The 14724-nt window shown below is 42.7% G+C and overlaps 2 protein-coding genes across 2 annotated transcripts; both read right to left on the minus strand.

Moving 5' to 3' along the window:
- Positions 1-1960: 1960 nt before the first annotated feature.
- On the minus strand, positions 1961-5219 carry LOC114860088 (ceramide synthase-like). Its single transcript, XM_029158375.2, has 6 exons — positions 5087-5219; positions 4781-4864; positions 3767-3992; positions 3336-3431; positions 3068-3177; positions 1961-2984 (listed from the first exon to the last, which is right to left on the minus strand). Exons 1-6 carry the CDS (start codon positions 5203-5205, stop codon positions 2798-2800), a joined length of 822 nt encoding a protein of 273 aa, XP_029014208.1. The 5' UTR covers positions 5206-5219; the 3' UTR covers positions 1961-2797.
- Positions 5220-5901: 682 nt separating this feature from the next.
- On the minus strand, positions 5902-14724 carry LOC114860083 (serine/threonine-protein kinase NLK2-like). The gene is made up of 12 exons (XM_029158371.3): positions 14335-14724; positions 13298-13705; positions 12645-12774; positions 12478-12533; positions 11936-12042; positions 11726-11811; positions 11439-11648; positions 10902-11003; positions 10212-10298; positions 9803-10001; positions 9569-9662; positions 5902-9451 (listed from the first exon to the last, which is right to left on the minus strand). The coding sequence occupies exons 2-12, from the start codon at positions 13603-13605 to the stop codon at positions 9403-9405; spliced, it is 1428 nt and encodes a 475-aa protein (XP_029014204.1). The 5' UTR covers positions 13606-13705; positions 14335-14724; the 3' UTR covers positions 5902-9402.

Raw genomic sequence — 14724 nt, forward strand, 5'->3', positions numbered from 1 at the left:
GCATTTTTGTAAATTCTCATACTTTTCCTACTGCTAAACTTCAAATACAGTTATTAAGTTCCACAACTTCAGATGCTCTAACTTCCTGATTAAACCTTTCTGCAGCCTCTTATTGGTGATAATTTTGGAAAAAAGAGGCAAGATTCATCCAAATACAGTCACCTTTAGATCCATCCATTGTCTAAGCCGCTTGTTCCCTAATGCGGGGTCACGGGCGTGCTGGAGCCTAACCCAGCTGGCTATGGGCGAGAGGCAGGGTACACCCTGGACGGGTCGCCAGTCCATCGCAGGGCAACAGAGAGACATACAACCATTCACACACACACACTCAAATGTACGGGAGAGAGTCCAATCAACCTAATGCACGTCTTTGGGAGGAAGCCGGAGAACCCGGAGAGAACCCACGCAAGCACGGGGAGAACGTGCAAACTCCACACAGAAAGGCCTGCCTCCGGAAACGAACCTAGAACCTTCTTGCTGTGAGGCAACGGTGCTACCCACCGCACTGCCGTGCCACCCCACCTTTCGATCAATTCTCTTAAAACTAGTGGAAGACACGCACGCAACCACAATCAATAATCAATTAAACACAATCCAATGGAACACATCTTAAACACCCAAACACAATGGTCTGTTTTTATACAAACAAGCTGCAGTTTGGGATCAGAGCCTCTGCTCCGTCCTCCCAATGATGTCAGAAAAAGATTTAAAAAAGATCCAGCACTCTCTCTTATTAGTGGTGTTCGCAGCTGAGGATTTTCAGCAGTATGCAGTTAGATATTTAAATGCACTGTATGGCTTTTTGGCAAATTAGAGCTTTGTTTGTAATTTACAGATATGATCAGATACAAATCAGTTGACCACTACATCATAATGTTGTGGGTTAGGGTTGTCCAGAGCCGCTGATGTCGCTCTTCCTGTGGCACCATGAAAAACAAGGCTACTGCTGGTTCCATAGTTGCCCAGTGCAGCATTCAGGCTGTTCCTCCAACCTTCTTCAGGGACAAAAACAAGTACAGAATTTTAAAAGTACAAGATATGATCTTTAGTTATTAAAAGCATCAAAATTACAGAGCTTGTACACAAGCTGGTAAATGTAAGTTTTGAACTAAGTTTGGCTAAGCCAAGTTTTGAACTAAGAGGTGGTTAGTCCATAGTAATACATTGTCACATATGACCTGTACAGTGGTTAGAAAAATTAATGGAGGAATAAATTACACATTTATGGATGAAGTTATTTCATATGTTTCCTGCTGTTAAAATTAAATAGATCATCACAGAGTCCGTTAAATATAAAGCGTTCAAAGAGCTAATTTAAAAGGTCAGGACCAGTTTGTGACCTCTGCATTCTCCTTCCGTCCTGGTTCTTAAGCCTTTGGTGAAAACTCTGTAGACGTTCCAAAGGCATGACTTTAGTTTTAATTAAGCTTCTGATAAATACAATGCTGATAAGTAACAGTTCTACTGTGTCAGCTTTAATCAAGGCAATATAAATAAAAAACATTGTTGACATCTCTGTTCTGACTTGTTTCCAGCCACCAAAGACTTGATCAGCAGGAAAATACTTACAAATCAGCTGTTAATGACAGACACGTAGGTCATGGAATGGAGGGAGAAAACCAACAGCAGGACTGGATGGATGGACGTTCAGATCAACTGTTAAAGTATGACAGTGTCCTTGTTAAGGCAGATACAAGGTGTAGCTGAGACTGTATTTCATAAACCACAGAACAAATCAGAGAAAACACACTGTGACTGTGAAGCACAAAGCATCACTTTTTTAGAAATGTAGCAGAATTATGCAAAGTACTACAGTTAACATTAAATTATGTTCATAAACAGTCAAGCTATATTTTACAACCTTGTTTCTTTTATGTATTGTACCTGACCCTTTGTATATTACTGTGGGTTTGAAGCGTTAAATGCTAAAAATGAGTCAAATAAGAGAATAGTCCTGAAGTCAAACCAAACTTCATTTTATTTACTGTACCTGAGAAACAATGTGTGAGGCAGACATGCTCACACTATATGATAACCTGCTTATGTGAAAATGTTAGGAGCTAAACAAAGCAAGGAAAATAAACATTAAAATTATTAGACAATTAAAAAGGTGTGGATGGGAGAAGGGTGTTAAATTAAACGAGCCAAGATAATAGAAGAAAAGTTAGGCAGCTATTTGTCTGCTAATGAAATTGCAAATAAAGGTCATAAATTGTCATCCCCGGTAGATGGGGGTGGGGTGGTGGAGTGGCCCTTAAGGTCCGGGATCAAAAGATGAACATACAAAACAAATCAAATAACAAATAAAAACATTTGGAGGAGCAGAAACGACGACAACTGTTTGGTTGTGACTCCTGATTATTAAAAGGGTGCGTTCACGAGACCGACACTTAGGTCTCATAAAAACAGAAAAACAGAAAAGCAAACAGTATACATCCCCACTATATAAAGTATACAAAGCATTGACAGTATCAGACCCTCGGTTCATGTGTCTGTGTATAAGTAAACAGCTGAGGTAGAGAACTCTGAAATGATCGTGAGTGAGTTGCTCCTAGAAAAGGCTTTTTATCTTTTGAACATACTTGGTCATTTGAGTTCCAGTTTGTCTACCTAATAATAGACACACACTGTTTGCTTAATGACCTGAATGAATTCACCATTTGAAGTTGGGTCAGTGCTTGACCACAACTGCTTCTTCACCAAACAAGGACACATCTTCTGGTTCTTTTTCACTGCACTCAGAGAACTCTTCTTGAACTTTTCCTCACTTTTGGCAGCAGCGTCTAGTCGACTCATGTCATGTGTTGTGACGCCATGACTCGGGCTCTGACAGCGCCGGCTTTGGGCGTCCTCTGAACAGGCGAAGGGCTCCTCTGCAGATCAGTGTGAACCAGTAGAGCTGGAGAGGCCAGAGCAGAGCAGCTCCCAGGTTACACTGCCACGGAGCCACAAGAGGCACTGCGTACACCGGGATGGACGCGTAGCTGTGGCAGACATAGGCAGAGAGCTCAGTCCAAACATAAAAGGAGGTCTGAAGGGATCACAGATGGACAGACAGGGATGTTACCTGCTGTAGGCGTAGTACAGGTAGGGGAAGAGCAGCACTCGACAGCTGAAGAACGTGAGCAGCATGAGGACTCCGTTCACCTTGTGCAGGACCGTGTTCTGCTTCTTATACTGGTGAGATGAAGCGTCAGAGTCAGTCATTGATGAAAGGATGAATTTATCATAGTCAGGACGAACAGCGGAGTCGGTGACGTCTGCCTCCTGCATTTAGCTTAGCTCTGCATGCTCCAGCTGCTTAAACAGGACTTGTCCACCGTCATCACGCTTACCTGTATCAGGACCTTCCCCAAAGAGACGGACGGGGTGCTCAGCTCAGCTAGAAACAAAATGCCCTGGAAGTAGTCGCCTTTGCCCTGCCTCCAGAGCTGTCACACGGAAGGAGCAAATCAAATGAGAAATGTTGGAGGAAAAAAAATGATATGTTCTTTATTCATTTTTCCATTATTTCCTCGAATGGTGAAATAGGTCAATAAACCGCTTATAACTGACAATAAAGATATAAAAATATATGTTATATTGTGTATTTGTAGTTTGTAGAAATACATATCACATCTGTATTTTTCTGCATTAATAACTGTACTTATTATGTACTAAAGATCAAGGATACAACCAGTATATGTCAGAGGCTCCACACAGGTAAACTCAAACATTTTAAACCTAGATGATAATGTGAAGGCATTCGCATGCTTGCCATATTTACCAATGAGGCCGGGCAGCAGAAGGCCACCATGAAGACGTGATGTAGCACCATGAACAGCTCCTGACGCAGGTAACCCCCCACGGCCACTCCCAGGGACCTGGCACCGCCCTTCTCCTCCTCGTGACCTTTGACCTGCTGCTTGTGCCAGTAACACAGGAACATGGCGTAGATGTCGTAGGCAAAGTAAGGTGTGGCAAAGAGGATGTAGCTGTCGGTCAGCCAGTGTCTGAGGAGGAAACCAGGCAATGAGTGGCAGGTTTTCACCAGACACCTTAGACCCGCTAATTAATGGAGGAGTGATGAATCTGGAAATAATGCGCTAAAGAGAGAGCATGTGGCTTATAAGAGCATGAAATAGCACAAACAAATGCTCCCAGTGTTGCACATTCGCTGTGTCTGGGTGTGATTTGATAAACAAATGCGCCTCAGTGCTCGGACAAACTTCCTCTCCGCTTTGACTGGGAAATGAAGGAGCTGGTTGAGGAAATCAGGGATTTGCTGAACCCACAATCACCCATCTGTCACCTGCCTCATCATTTCACCTCCCATCATCCTCCATGCGGAGGATTAGTGCTCTGCGTCTGAAATAGCTGCACTGCTGCTCGGCTCAGCAGACGAATTAGGCTCAGATTGTTAATTAGATTGTAGACTAAGGTTTTGTTACAAGAACCAGGCCACAGTGTGTTTATGTAAACAGAGGCAAATCAAAATGTATTAACATGATGCTGAATGAAATGACTGACAGGGAATACTCCAATAACATTTGCTTGATGCATTGCATTGCTAATTGTTTTTAATTATTAATTATCAATTATTATTATCATCTGGCGACTATGAACACAGGTTGCATAGCTAAAAAACTTTATGTACTGGACAAGAATAAAAGCTTCATATATATTTGTCTGTAGACAACATTTCTGACTGTCCTATGTTTACTGTTATATTATAACACGTTTATCTGGAAGGAGGATATTTTTATACTGGAGTATTGCTGCTTTTACACTTGTTGCTTACCTGTCCTCTATGACGTCCCGGCAAGACGTGATGATGATGCACCCGGCTGATGAGGCCATTATGGCTTGAATGGACGACACCAATCTGAGACAAGTGAAACAGTTACATCTGTCTGAAACATCATGTGTCAAATATGTGCTGAGCAGTTTGTAACAGAACCTAAATAGAGCGTAAGGAAACTTTTTTCACCTCTGTAAATCTGTTTCAGTACCAAATGCTGATTTTTAACATAATCAGGAGCCGCTGCTCAAACGCTTAATACCAGCGTCCTCTCAGCTATTCAAGTGTTCTGGTGCTATTTCTTACCTTGTGGACACAATGGCAGCATCCCCCTCGCTCCATCCCATCATGCGCTTCAGCATCTGTTTGGACAGCAGAAACAGTCCAGGGAAGACGAGGGAGCCGGCAGCCACGAGGTACAGCATGGCCCATGGGTTCGCTCGTGTGTGTGAATGAGTGGAGCAGAGATATTTGTGTGTGTGTGTTCTACCCTGCGTGCCTCGTCTGTTAAACAAGGGCAGGTTGTAGGAGCTCAGCATAGGGGATCAGCAGGGTGGAGTCAAAGCAGGAACTGGACATGGGCTTAACACGTTTTCATTCTCTAAGCAACTGAAATGTAACTTCTAGTTTAAGTAACACTGTGAGTTTCCCCTTGTGAATAAAGTCTCTTTCTTCTGTCTTCACGTGCTAATATACAAGCTTCTTTCCCACAGCTGTTGAAATGCTGAAATCTCAGCAGTTACTATATACATTGTTTATCCTGAACTTTCTGCTTATTGTACTTCTGGTTGGATGCTGAACTGCATTTTGTTCTTAAGTATTTATTTACATGTATAATGACAATAAATATGAATCTAAATGCTTTAATAGAACCTCTTCATGGTAAAATTACTAAGCTGTGGCTTTAAGCGAAAGTGAAAGAAAATTAGGACAAATGGAAACGGTTTGTAGAATCTGGATTACACAATTTCATATTAAATATAAAATTAAACTCATTAAAACCAAGTTCAAATGTGACTTAATACTGCAATAAATGAAAACAATAACAATGTGCATTAATGTTTTCTGTGTCTGTTGTAAATCCTGGTGAGAAAAGTACTGACTGCTCAACAAAGAAGAGGAATATTATCCAGTGTCCATTTATTTATCATTCACTACTTCAGGTCTAAACATTTTTTTAAGAAATTCAAGTATTTGTTGAAAACACAAGTCAAAAAAAACCCAAACTTTTTGCTAAAACAAAGACAAAAACATGTTCAAAACATCAGTTTCATATATATATTTATATATATGTATATATAATAAACATCAAGTTTTTTTTTCATAGAAGAAAACAAGTCTAATCTCTACAGATGACCAGCCTTGAGAGACTTGAGACACACTCGTCAGCTGATCTCAGAACAGAGTGCAGGGGAGGAAAGAGACCAAACACAGGTCATCTAGTTCAAAAACTGTTCCTAACCTGGAAGGAGCTCTACTAACACAACAGCAATAAAAAAAGAAAATCAAATTGAAACAAAGAATTTTAATGTAAATAACGAAACGAAAGGTTTTGATTAACTGTTCAATAGATGTCAAGATGTGCCTCGAAGTAACACCATCAAACACACTAATCACTTTATTAAAACTAAGTGTGTCACTCAAAATGGCCACGTCTCAGTGCTGATAATGTACAGAACAATTATCAAAACCTTTGCATCTCTGACTCTAAAAGGTCTAATTAGATCACAACAAAAACAAAGCAATAAAACAAAGTCACTTCCTAAGATTAATTAAATAAAAATTACCACAAAATGTACGTTTTTTTTTTTTTTTTTTTTTTCCGCAATCGTTAATAAACTCAATCATTGCACAGCATTCAAACCCAAATGCTCTCCAGGGGGTAATAAATATACACATGCAGATATACAAGTTGGTCTGTGTGTTCCTGTAGAAGAGGAGCTGAGGTTCTAGGGGTTAAACTCTTAGGGGCTCAAAGAGGATGCTCAGGGGCCTCAACACAGCTTCACCAGCTTTCTAACACATGATCCAGAACTAAGCAGGAGCTAATGGTTCCTTCGGTGAGTTTTAGTTTCTGCCACATCACACAGAAGTGGATTAAAAACAAACAGCGTGATTAGAGACATAACGGTAGCACATCAAGCGTTTGTGGCCGCAGCTCCTAAGTTGTGTTTGCAGAGCGTCCAGCAACGTTTTCACTAGTGACCCATTTCATAAAGTTCCTGAGATCCTATAAAAGGCTCTTAGTAAAGTTCCTGCAGTTAAGGGATCGTCGCATCTGGACCACATGGAACCTGGAAGGGCCTCCCAAGCAAAGTTAGGTGATATAACAGGTTTTATTCTGAAACATTTCAATTACTCAACATTACTAAGATAGTTATATTCCACTTTATACATTCCACCCCCTCAAAACACTCATCGGTTTATTAGTATGAACATCCACTTTCAGAGACGGGAAGCTTCCAGATGTTGGTCTGTGGGTTTGCAGGTGATCACGAGCAACATTTGTAATCAATCCAAGAGACCAACAAACTGATGACTGATGTTTTAGGGGTTCCTTGTTTTTAACATGTGTAATAACTGAAGCTTGTATACAACTGACATGTGTGACATTAAAGTCAATAAAATTGTCCTGTAAAGATTTTTCAATTTTCTCTTTGATTAGAAATATCTGGGTTTTGCTCAAAAACTCCAATGAAATCATCTGGGGGACTTCAGGTCACATCATCAAGTTGCTCACAATCCAGAGTCTGCAATCTCAGTAGATCTGCTTCTCAGACACCACTGAAGTAATTGAAGGACTGTAACATTGACAAGTGATTATCAACAGGAAGCTTCATGTCTCTGCAGGTTTGGTTCATCGGCATCAGGGACAATTTGAAGCTGTAAACAGCAAAATTTGGACAACTTGCATTTTAAGGGCTGCACACGGAAATCTCACTGCTATGCTTCACTTTCACCTGAGGAGATCATCCCACAGACAGAAACCTTGGATATACTGTAATTCACATCCCACAGACAGGGAGCAGGAGCATCTGATTTCCCACTATGCAGATTCTGATGCAATTAGCTATTTCGGCTGGATCATCGCCCTGACAAGGGATCAATACTGGTGCATCCTTATGTGGCTTTATACAATTCAGTCTATGAGAAGAAACCTGAGCCTTTAACTGAATAGGGCCTAACAACAAACTAAGAAAAAAGAAGAAACAGCAGCATTTCACTGACAACATCCTCTCTGAGGGGCGGGGTGAGAGATGAGGAGTGAGCACGAGGTAAAAAGGAGTCACTGAAACTGGAGGAATGACATTAAGGTTGTGAAGGGAGGTTTTCAGATCACCAACATGCACTAACGTGGGGTCTGTGGTCTTCAGTTACTTTGCCCCCACCCCCCCATTCTTCAGGGTTTTAGGTAACAGAAACCACCACAGGTGGTCAGGTCACTTTAAACCAGAGGGGCTGAGACACACATTCTTCAACATACACTCAATAAATTAGAAATTTAAAAGAAAAAAAAAATATCTCCTCTGTCCACTGGCAGGGTCAAAGGTTAGAGGAGGTAAGTTGGTGAAATCATCCATAAGCTGTTCAGGTTCAATTTAACAAAGAATGTTGCCAAATGTTACATCTGCAGAAAAGTATCTTGTCAAACACACTGAAAGTCAATTTGCTGTCTTAATTAAAAAAAGGTCAACCTTCAACTCTGTTGAATGAAGTTTTTTTTGTGATCCACCCAAACTATACTCCATTCTCCGCTTCACAACGTGACCCTTCGTTTTCTAAAAGGAGGTCAAATACTGATCCACCACCAAACAGCTCACATCAAAGAGTGAAACTGAAAATGACGACAACAAAAGGTAAATATGAGTGAGGAAACCTGGGAACTGTGGTTAAAACCTGCTACATCTGTTAGATTGCATTATTACTGCTGCGCAGACGCACAGAGGCACAGCACATCCAAACACAGTGAGTGATGTTTCTTTAAAGGAACGGGAGCACCTCGGCTGGTGCAGGTGCCAGAGGCAGGGAGTTTGGCGGATGGTAACTTCTTATCTCATCGGAGCTGGGAGCTCTCGAGTGTCTGGCAACAACATTGTCCTGCCAGTTCAGCTCTCCCCGTTTGCTTTTTAAATTAAACCATATTGCACAGGAATGAACTGGAATGACTTCAAACTTAATTAAGCAACAATTCTACCAAACAATTAAAATCCTTATTCCTTAATGTCTCTACAAACTGAGGTGGAAATCCAATCAAGTACCAAGTTCAGCTTTTTTTCATCTTTCTTATTTCTCATCAAGCTTTTCAGCAGCATTTTTGTTTTTTTGTTGTTGTTTTTTTTTTGTTCAGCACCGAAAACCGTAAGCATCAGCTGTTTGGGTCATTTCAAAACATTAAATGATAGTTTCAACATTTAAGAAACTATAATATTTGAGGGTTCTCTGGTGGGTAGCTAGTTGATGTCCCACCAGTGTTGGTGGCTGTGTTTCCTGTCCACAGGTTTGACAGACACGGGGAGGAGAAAAAAAAAGAAAAAGACCCAAACTCTTCGGTATTTTCAGATGCCATGGCTGATGAAATCCCGCCTCACGCTGTCGCTCCGCATCTTGAAGAGGAGGACTGTTCATCTCTCCTCCTTCCTGGACACCTTGGAGGAGTGCCACGCAGTGGACCTGAGGGAAAACAACTGATCTCGTTAGGCACAAAATGCGTGACAGAGCTGGCTGAAGCAAACTGACTTGTAGTATGTAGCGAACTAAAGGAAAACATTTAAAACCCCTTTTTCTCACCTGATGAAGGTCTTGAACGCAGCACTCTGAGGGTTGATGCACAGCGGCACCCGCTTTCCCTGCTGGTGCTCCGTTATGAAGCGGTGGATTAATTCTGATGTTGAGGGGGAAACAAATCTTTGGTCAATGTTTTTAAATTGTATCTCTCCCCATTTATCTTAAATGTGACACTTTTAATCTACAGCCGGTTCCCAATATGAACATAGAACATTCTAATTCAGCCCATTGGCCTACCTTTTCCCTGCCACACAGACAGCAGGCTGTTCTCGTAGCTGTGGCTGAATGGACGTTCGGCTACTGGCTCAAAGTCCCTGGTGTAAACGCGACCGCTGGGAACGGAGTAGCAGCACTGACACATGCAGGTGTGGTACCGCAGGCGACCTTCGTCCAGGTATGGGTGAGAAAGAGCGTCACTGCCAGAAATCCTTTTAGCCTGGAAGAGAACAACACTGATCCAGAAACAGCAACAAGGTTTGGCTTTTTATATGAAACCTATACTTGAAGGCACGATAAGCTACATCTGAACCTGATACAGAACACACCATCCTTTGTGGTTCTGTTTTACCCTCATTAAGTTGTACCTTATCTAATCTAAACAACACCGCTTCACCATCAACAGTGACAAGAAGCAAATTTGCGTTACCGGATCAAAGACCAGCATCCGACAGAGCAGGTGCACAGCCTCGTGTGTGGCTCCGTCAGATAGCATGTAGAGCACAGACAGCGACGGCTGAGGAAGGAACAAGAGACAAGGAAAAATGCACTTCATTAGTTTGTCTGAGCTTTTTTTCTTTTGATGAGGTTTGTCAAAGTCATGATTCTTCTCATCATGTCGAAGACTTGCTGAGCTGATGCAACTAGTTTAACACTGTTAAAGGTTTTAATGCATGTATGTTTTTGACACAAGAACACTTGTCGACTGCCAAAACTCATTAACGTTGAGTCATTCAGTGCAGATCCCACTCTCTGCTCTGTTATTAGGTGTATGTTCCTTTCAGGCTGCCAAAGACTATAAATGTGACAACAGCAAATAACTGAACAGTCCAGGCCTTGAAATTTCTCACATCTATATTGTTCTACTCTGTTCTTTCTTGTTCACTGCGGAACACCTTGTTCCAGCAAACTCCTTCTAACCACTTCTGTGGTGATGATATTCACAATACTGTTTTCTGAACTGTACACAAAAAGTGTATAATATTGCAGTCATGTTGATTGACAGACTTTTTAATGTTGGGCTCATAGCTAACAATTTAAGATCTGAACATTTCTTCTGAGGTAGACTGTGGCCAAACCTTGTGGCTGCTGAGAGAGAGCAGATCATATAGTCACGTACCGGCTTGTGCGGCCCCCTCAGGATGTGGGCTCTAGCACCTTCACAGGCCGACGCCAGGGCTGACAGAGGAGGAGTTCCTAGCAGATCTGTGATCAGATCCAGCTAAAGCAGAGAACAATGTTATAGAAAGCGATACAGTGAACAACCATGAATGTTTTCTTTCCATCACAGCCATTAAACAATATGGTTCTGTGGTTCAGACCTGTATACCTTAAGACCACTGTTCCTAAATGAACTGCTTCAGATCAGCTACTATATATTCTTAGGACATCCAGTTTAACAAGAACATCATCAAGGGTTACAGTTTTATCTCCTAGAAATGTTGTGTTTGTTGACTTGGTGAACACCTAATCATCTTTCATGACCAATCTATACAGAGAATCAGGAAACTGACATTTTCCTTGTAACTGTATCTGACCTAATGCATCCTTCACCAGAAGGAAGAAATAAACAGGTATATAGATCATACTGAAGCAGTTTGTTAGAAGTAAACTTCCCCTGAAGATAAAATTTGAGCTGTTCCCTTGACAACCCCACCTGCTGAATCGGGCTCTGAGCTTGAAAGAGGATGCGTCGTCCCAGCAGTTCTGCAAAAATGCAGCCAACTGACCAAACGTCAATGGCTGAGCCGTAGTGCCGGCAGCCCATCAGCACCTCAGGTGCTCTGTAGTACTGAGTTACCACCTCCTGGGTCATGTGACGTGATGGGTCGGGCTCCTCCACGCGTGCCAGGCCAAAATCACAAATCTAACACAGACACAGAAAATGTTACATCATTGTGTTGCGCTGTTGGTCATGGGGGACACAACAAGAGACAAACTTACTTTAAGCAGGCAGTTACTGTTGACCAGCAGGTTTCCAGGTTTGATGTCCCTGTGCAGAATGCCAGCAGAGTGCAGGTACTTCAACCCTGAGCAGGAACAGAGTGTAATGTTATTTTTAAGAGAAACTCACTTTTCCAGAACACTTTTTTGTCTTTCTAAACAATGTTGTTACAATACACAACAACATGAGCCCTGAAAGTAGCCCCTCACCTCGAAGGATCTGATAGAGGAAGACCTTGATGTGGTCAGTGGTGAGAGGCTGTGGAGACACGATCACTTTGTGGAGGTCGCTCTGCATCAGTTCTGTGATCACGTAGCTGCGGGCGGCTTGTCAAGGGAATAAAAAGCTCGCCCGTGGACTGACCTCAACCCACATAAACACGATGCATCTCAGAGCACAGGTCTCATTTTCAGTAGCTGTGAACTGGACACGGTTGCTCAACAACAAGTGTTAATGCTTTTTCCTTTTTAAACCAGTCTCACCTCAACTACGCACATTAAATATTCAATATTAACTGGGCTCACGACTGCAGTGATGAGCTGGATTTAGACCAGAGACAAGCCGCTAAATTAAGCGAATAAAAAAAAAAAGATGACGTACAGGACAGTCAAAGAAGAGAAACTGGGACAGAAACAGGAGGAGTTTGATGTATGGAAGGGAAGGGGAATACTAGGAAGTGCATTTAGTGTTAATATTAAACAAATGTTGAACTCTATGACTGCTGATTCAGTTTTATACAAAAAAAGGATACATTTCCTCAAAGCAGTCAATTTGTGGAGGTTGCAAGATGTCCAGAGCCGACAACACCTTCATGAACAGGAAGAAAAAAAAACCCACACACTTATCAAGTCCTTTAAGTCCCCTTTTAACATCCTTGATGTGTTTAAATGCCACATTGCCCCTTTGCTTAGTCCTTACATTGTCATGTTTGAAGAAGCACAGCATCCTCAGCTCTCTGAAGACCCTTTTACAGGACACCAGGTTCTGGAAGACATTAGGCATCTTCTTCAAAGCCACCTTCCGACCGTCACGGGGATCGGTTACTGACCTGTAAGAGATGGGCGGTCATATGATGGCTTTAAGAATCAGATTTCCCTGTAAGAGCTTGTTTCGTGACTTTTGTAGCATGCCTTGTACAAGATAATCCAAGTAGAATTAAAAGTGAAGCAAAAGTGATTCATCAATTTATGGCAAAACGATTTTTGGTCTGTTCAGAAGGCAAATGTTTCCAAATGTATAAAAATCAACTTTGCAAGCATTTGGGGGTTGTAGGTTTGGTGAAAACGAATCAGAAACCTCATCTTCTCTAGCTCTGCTCTCCAACGTGTATTGCATTTAAAGCCCACTCTAGAAGTGACAGCCAGCCGTTTAAATACTTCATATCAGATTAGGTCATATATTTTTTCAGTTCAAGGTGCGAGATTACATGTGAAGATGGTTTGAAGCCGGTTTAATGTGCAATGACACCAAACGGAAATGATATCTTTACGATCAGGAGCTACGCAAACTATTTGTAAGCGACAGTAAAAACTCGCACATCACAGGTTCAGGCCTTGGTCTTGTTCACGTACCAGACGACACCGAATGCGCCATAACCTATGGGTCGGTCCGGCTCCATCTCTGCGGGGCTGGGGACCTCGCTGGCCGGGTTGCTGTAGGGCTGAGGCACCGCTGCGCCGCCGCCGGTGCTTCCTCCGAGGGCTGTGGGGTGACGAGGGGTCCCGGCTGGGGCAGTGGGTCCGGTTAGGCACGATGTGGCGCTGAGGCCCGTAGAAGGGGCTCCGCAAGAAGAGTTGACACAAAAATACTTGTGGCCCAGCTCGGAGCCCGGAAACAAGTCTCCACAAACAGTCTGCCGGCCTGCGCCGTGAAATGCCATCCCCGATAGAGTCCACTTCTTCTGAGCGGCACCGAGCTACGGCTGGCCGGTTATGCGAGGAGGAAACACGGCTTCTCACTCAGCATGGCCCTTTAGTTCCCTGTGTGTGCATATAGGGAAGACTGAGCATCAGATGCATCGATGTAAACAAGACACCTCGCTGTCGAGATAAAGAAAAGCAATAATGGTGTCAACGTATAATCCACGCAACCAGACAGAAGCGCGACTATTTAACCAACGTGTGAAAAACAATAAAAAGAATAAAGCATGTTGGTGAAACCGCAAATGAAGTCAGGCTGCGACTCTTCTCTTACACCCAATCAATGGTTTTAAAACTCAAATGTTTTAATCAGCGAGCTAAGCTACCTTTGTTTGTAGCAAGCTGCATTAACCTGGTTAGCGCAGTTGCTCTGTTCATTCAGCTACCGGTATCTGGCTAGCTAATGATGAGTAAAGACGTTCCAAAACGTGAAAAAACGAATTAGCCGACTCCTTTTCCCCATAACCCGAAAAACGCTGGATCACTGATTAAAATATACAGAAGCATTTAAATATTCGTTGAACGCGACAGAAGTGTTCGCTAGCTAGCTATATTGCTAACCAGCTGTTGCAGCTAATACGTTAACCCAACAGTGTCTGTGACCCACATAGCTATCATCGGTTCGGTATAGTGACCTACATACATCACAGAAAATGTTTCCCTGTGATAAATGATTAAAACGAACTTACAAATCAAGCTCGGATAAACCAGTGATGACATGGCTTCAAAACTGATTTTAAAAGGGCGAAAAAGCCGAGTTGAATTGCTCGTCCCCGGAGCTGCTGCCCCGGCTCTTGGGGCCAGCGGGGTTGTTAGCTACCAGCTAGCTGCAGCTAGCCTTGATTGCTCGCTAGCTGGCCATCGTGTCACATAATCCACCGCACGAGCGTCCCATGAAGGCAGTCTCGTGAGTTTTCCGTGTGGAGTCTCATCCAGCAGCTCAGCGCTATTATCAAACAGACTAGGTTATGGTCGCGTTTTCAGCGACCGCTAGGGCTAGCCTGACTGCGGTCAAGTGAGCCGTCGTTCGTTCATCCGTCGTTCAGCCAGCCGCGCTTCAGAAACGTCTTGCGCCCGTA

The sequence above is a fragment of the Betta splendens genome, chromosome 8 (genome assembly GCF_900634795.4).
Source record: "Betta splendens chromosome 8, fBetSpl5.4, whole genome shotgun sequence".
Lineage (NCBI taxonomy): Eukaryota > Metazoa > Chordata > Actinopteri > Anabantiformes > Osphronemidae > Betta > Betta splendens.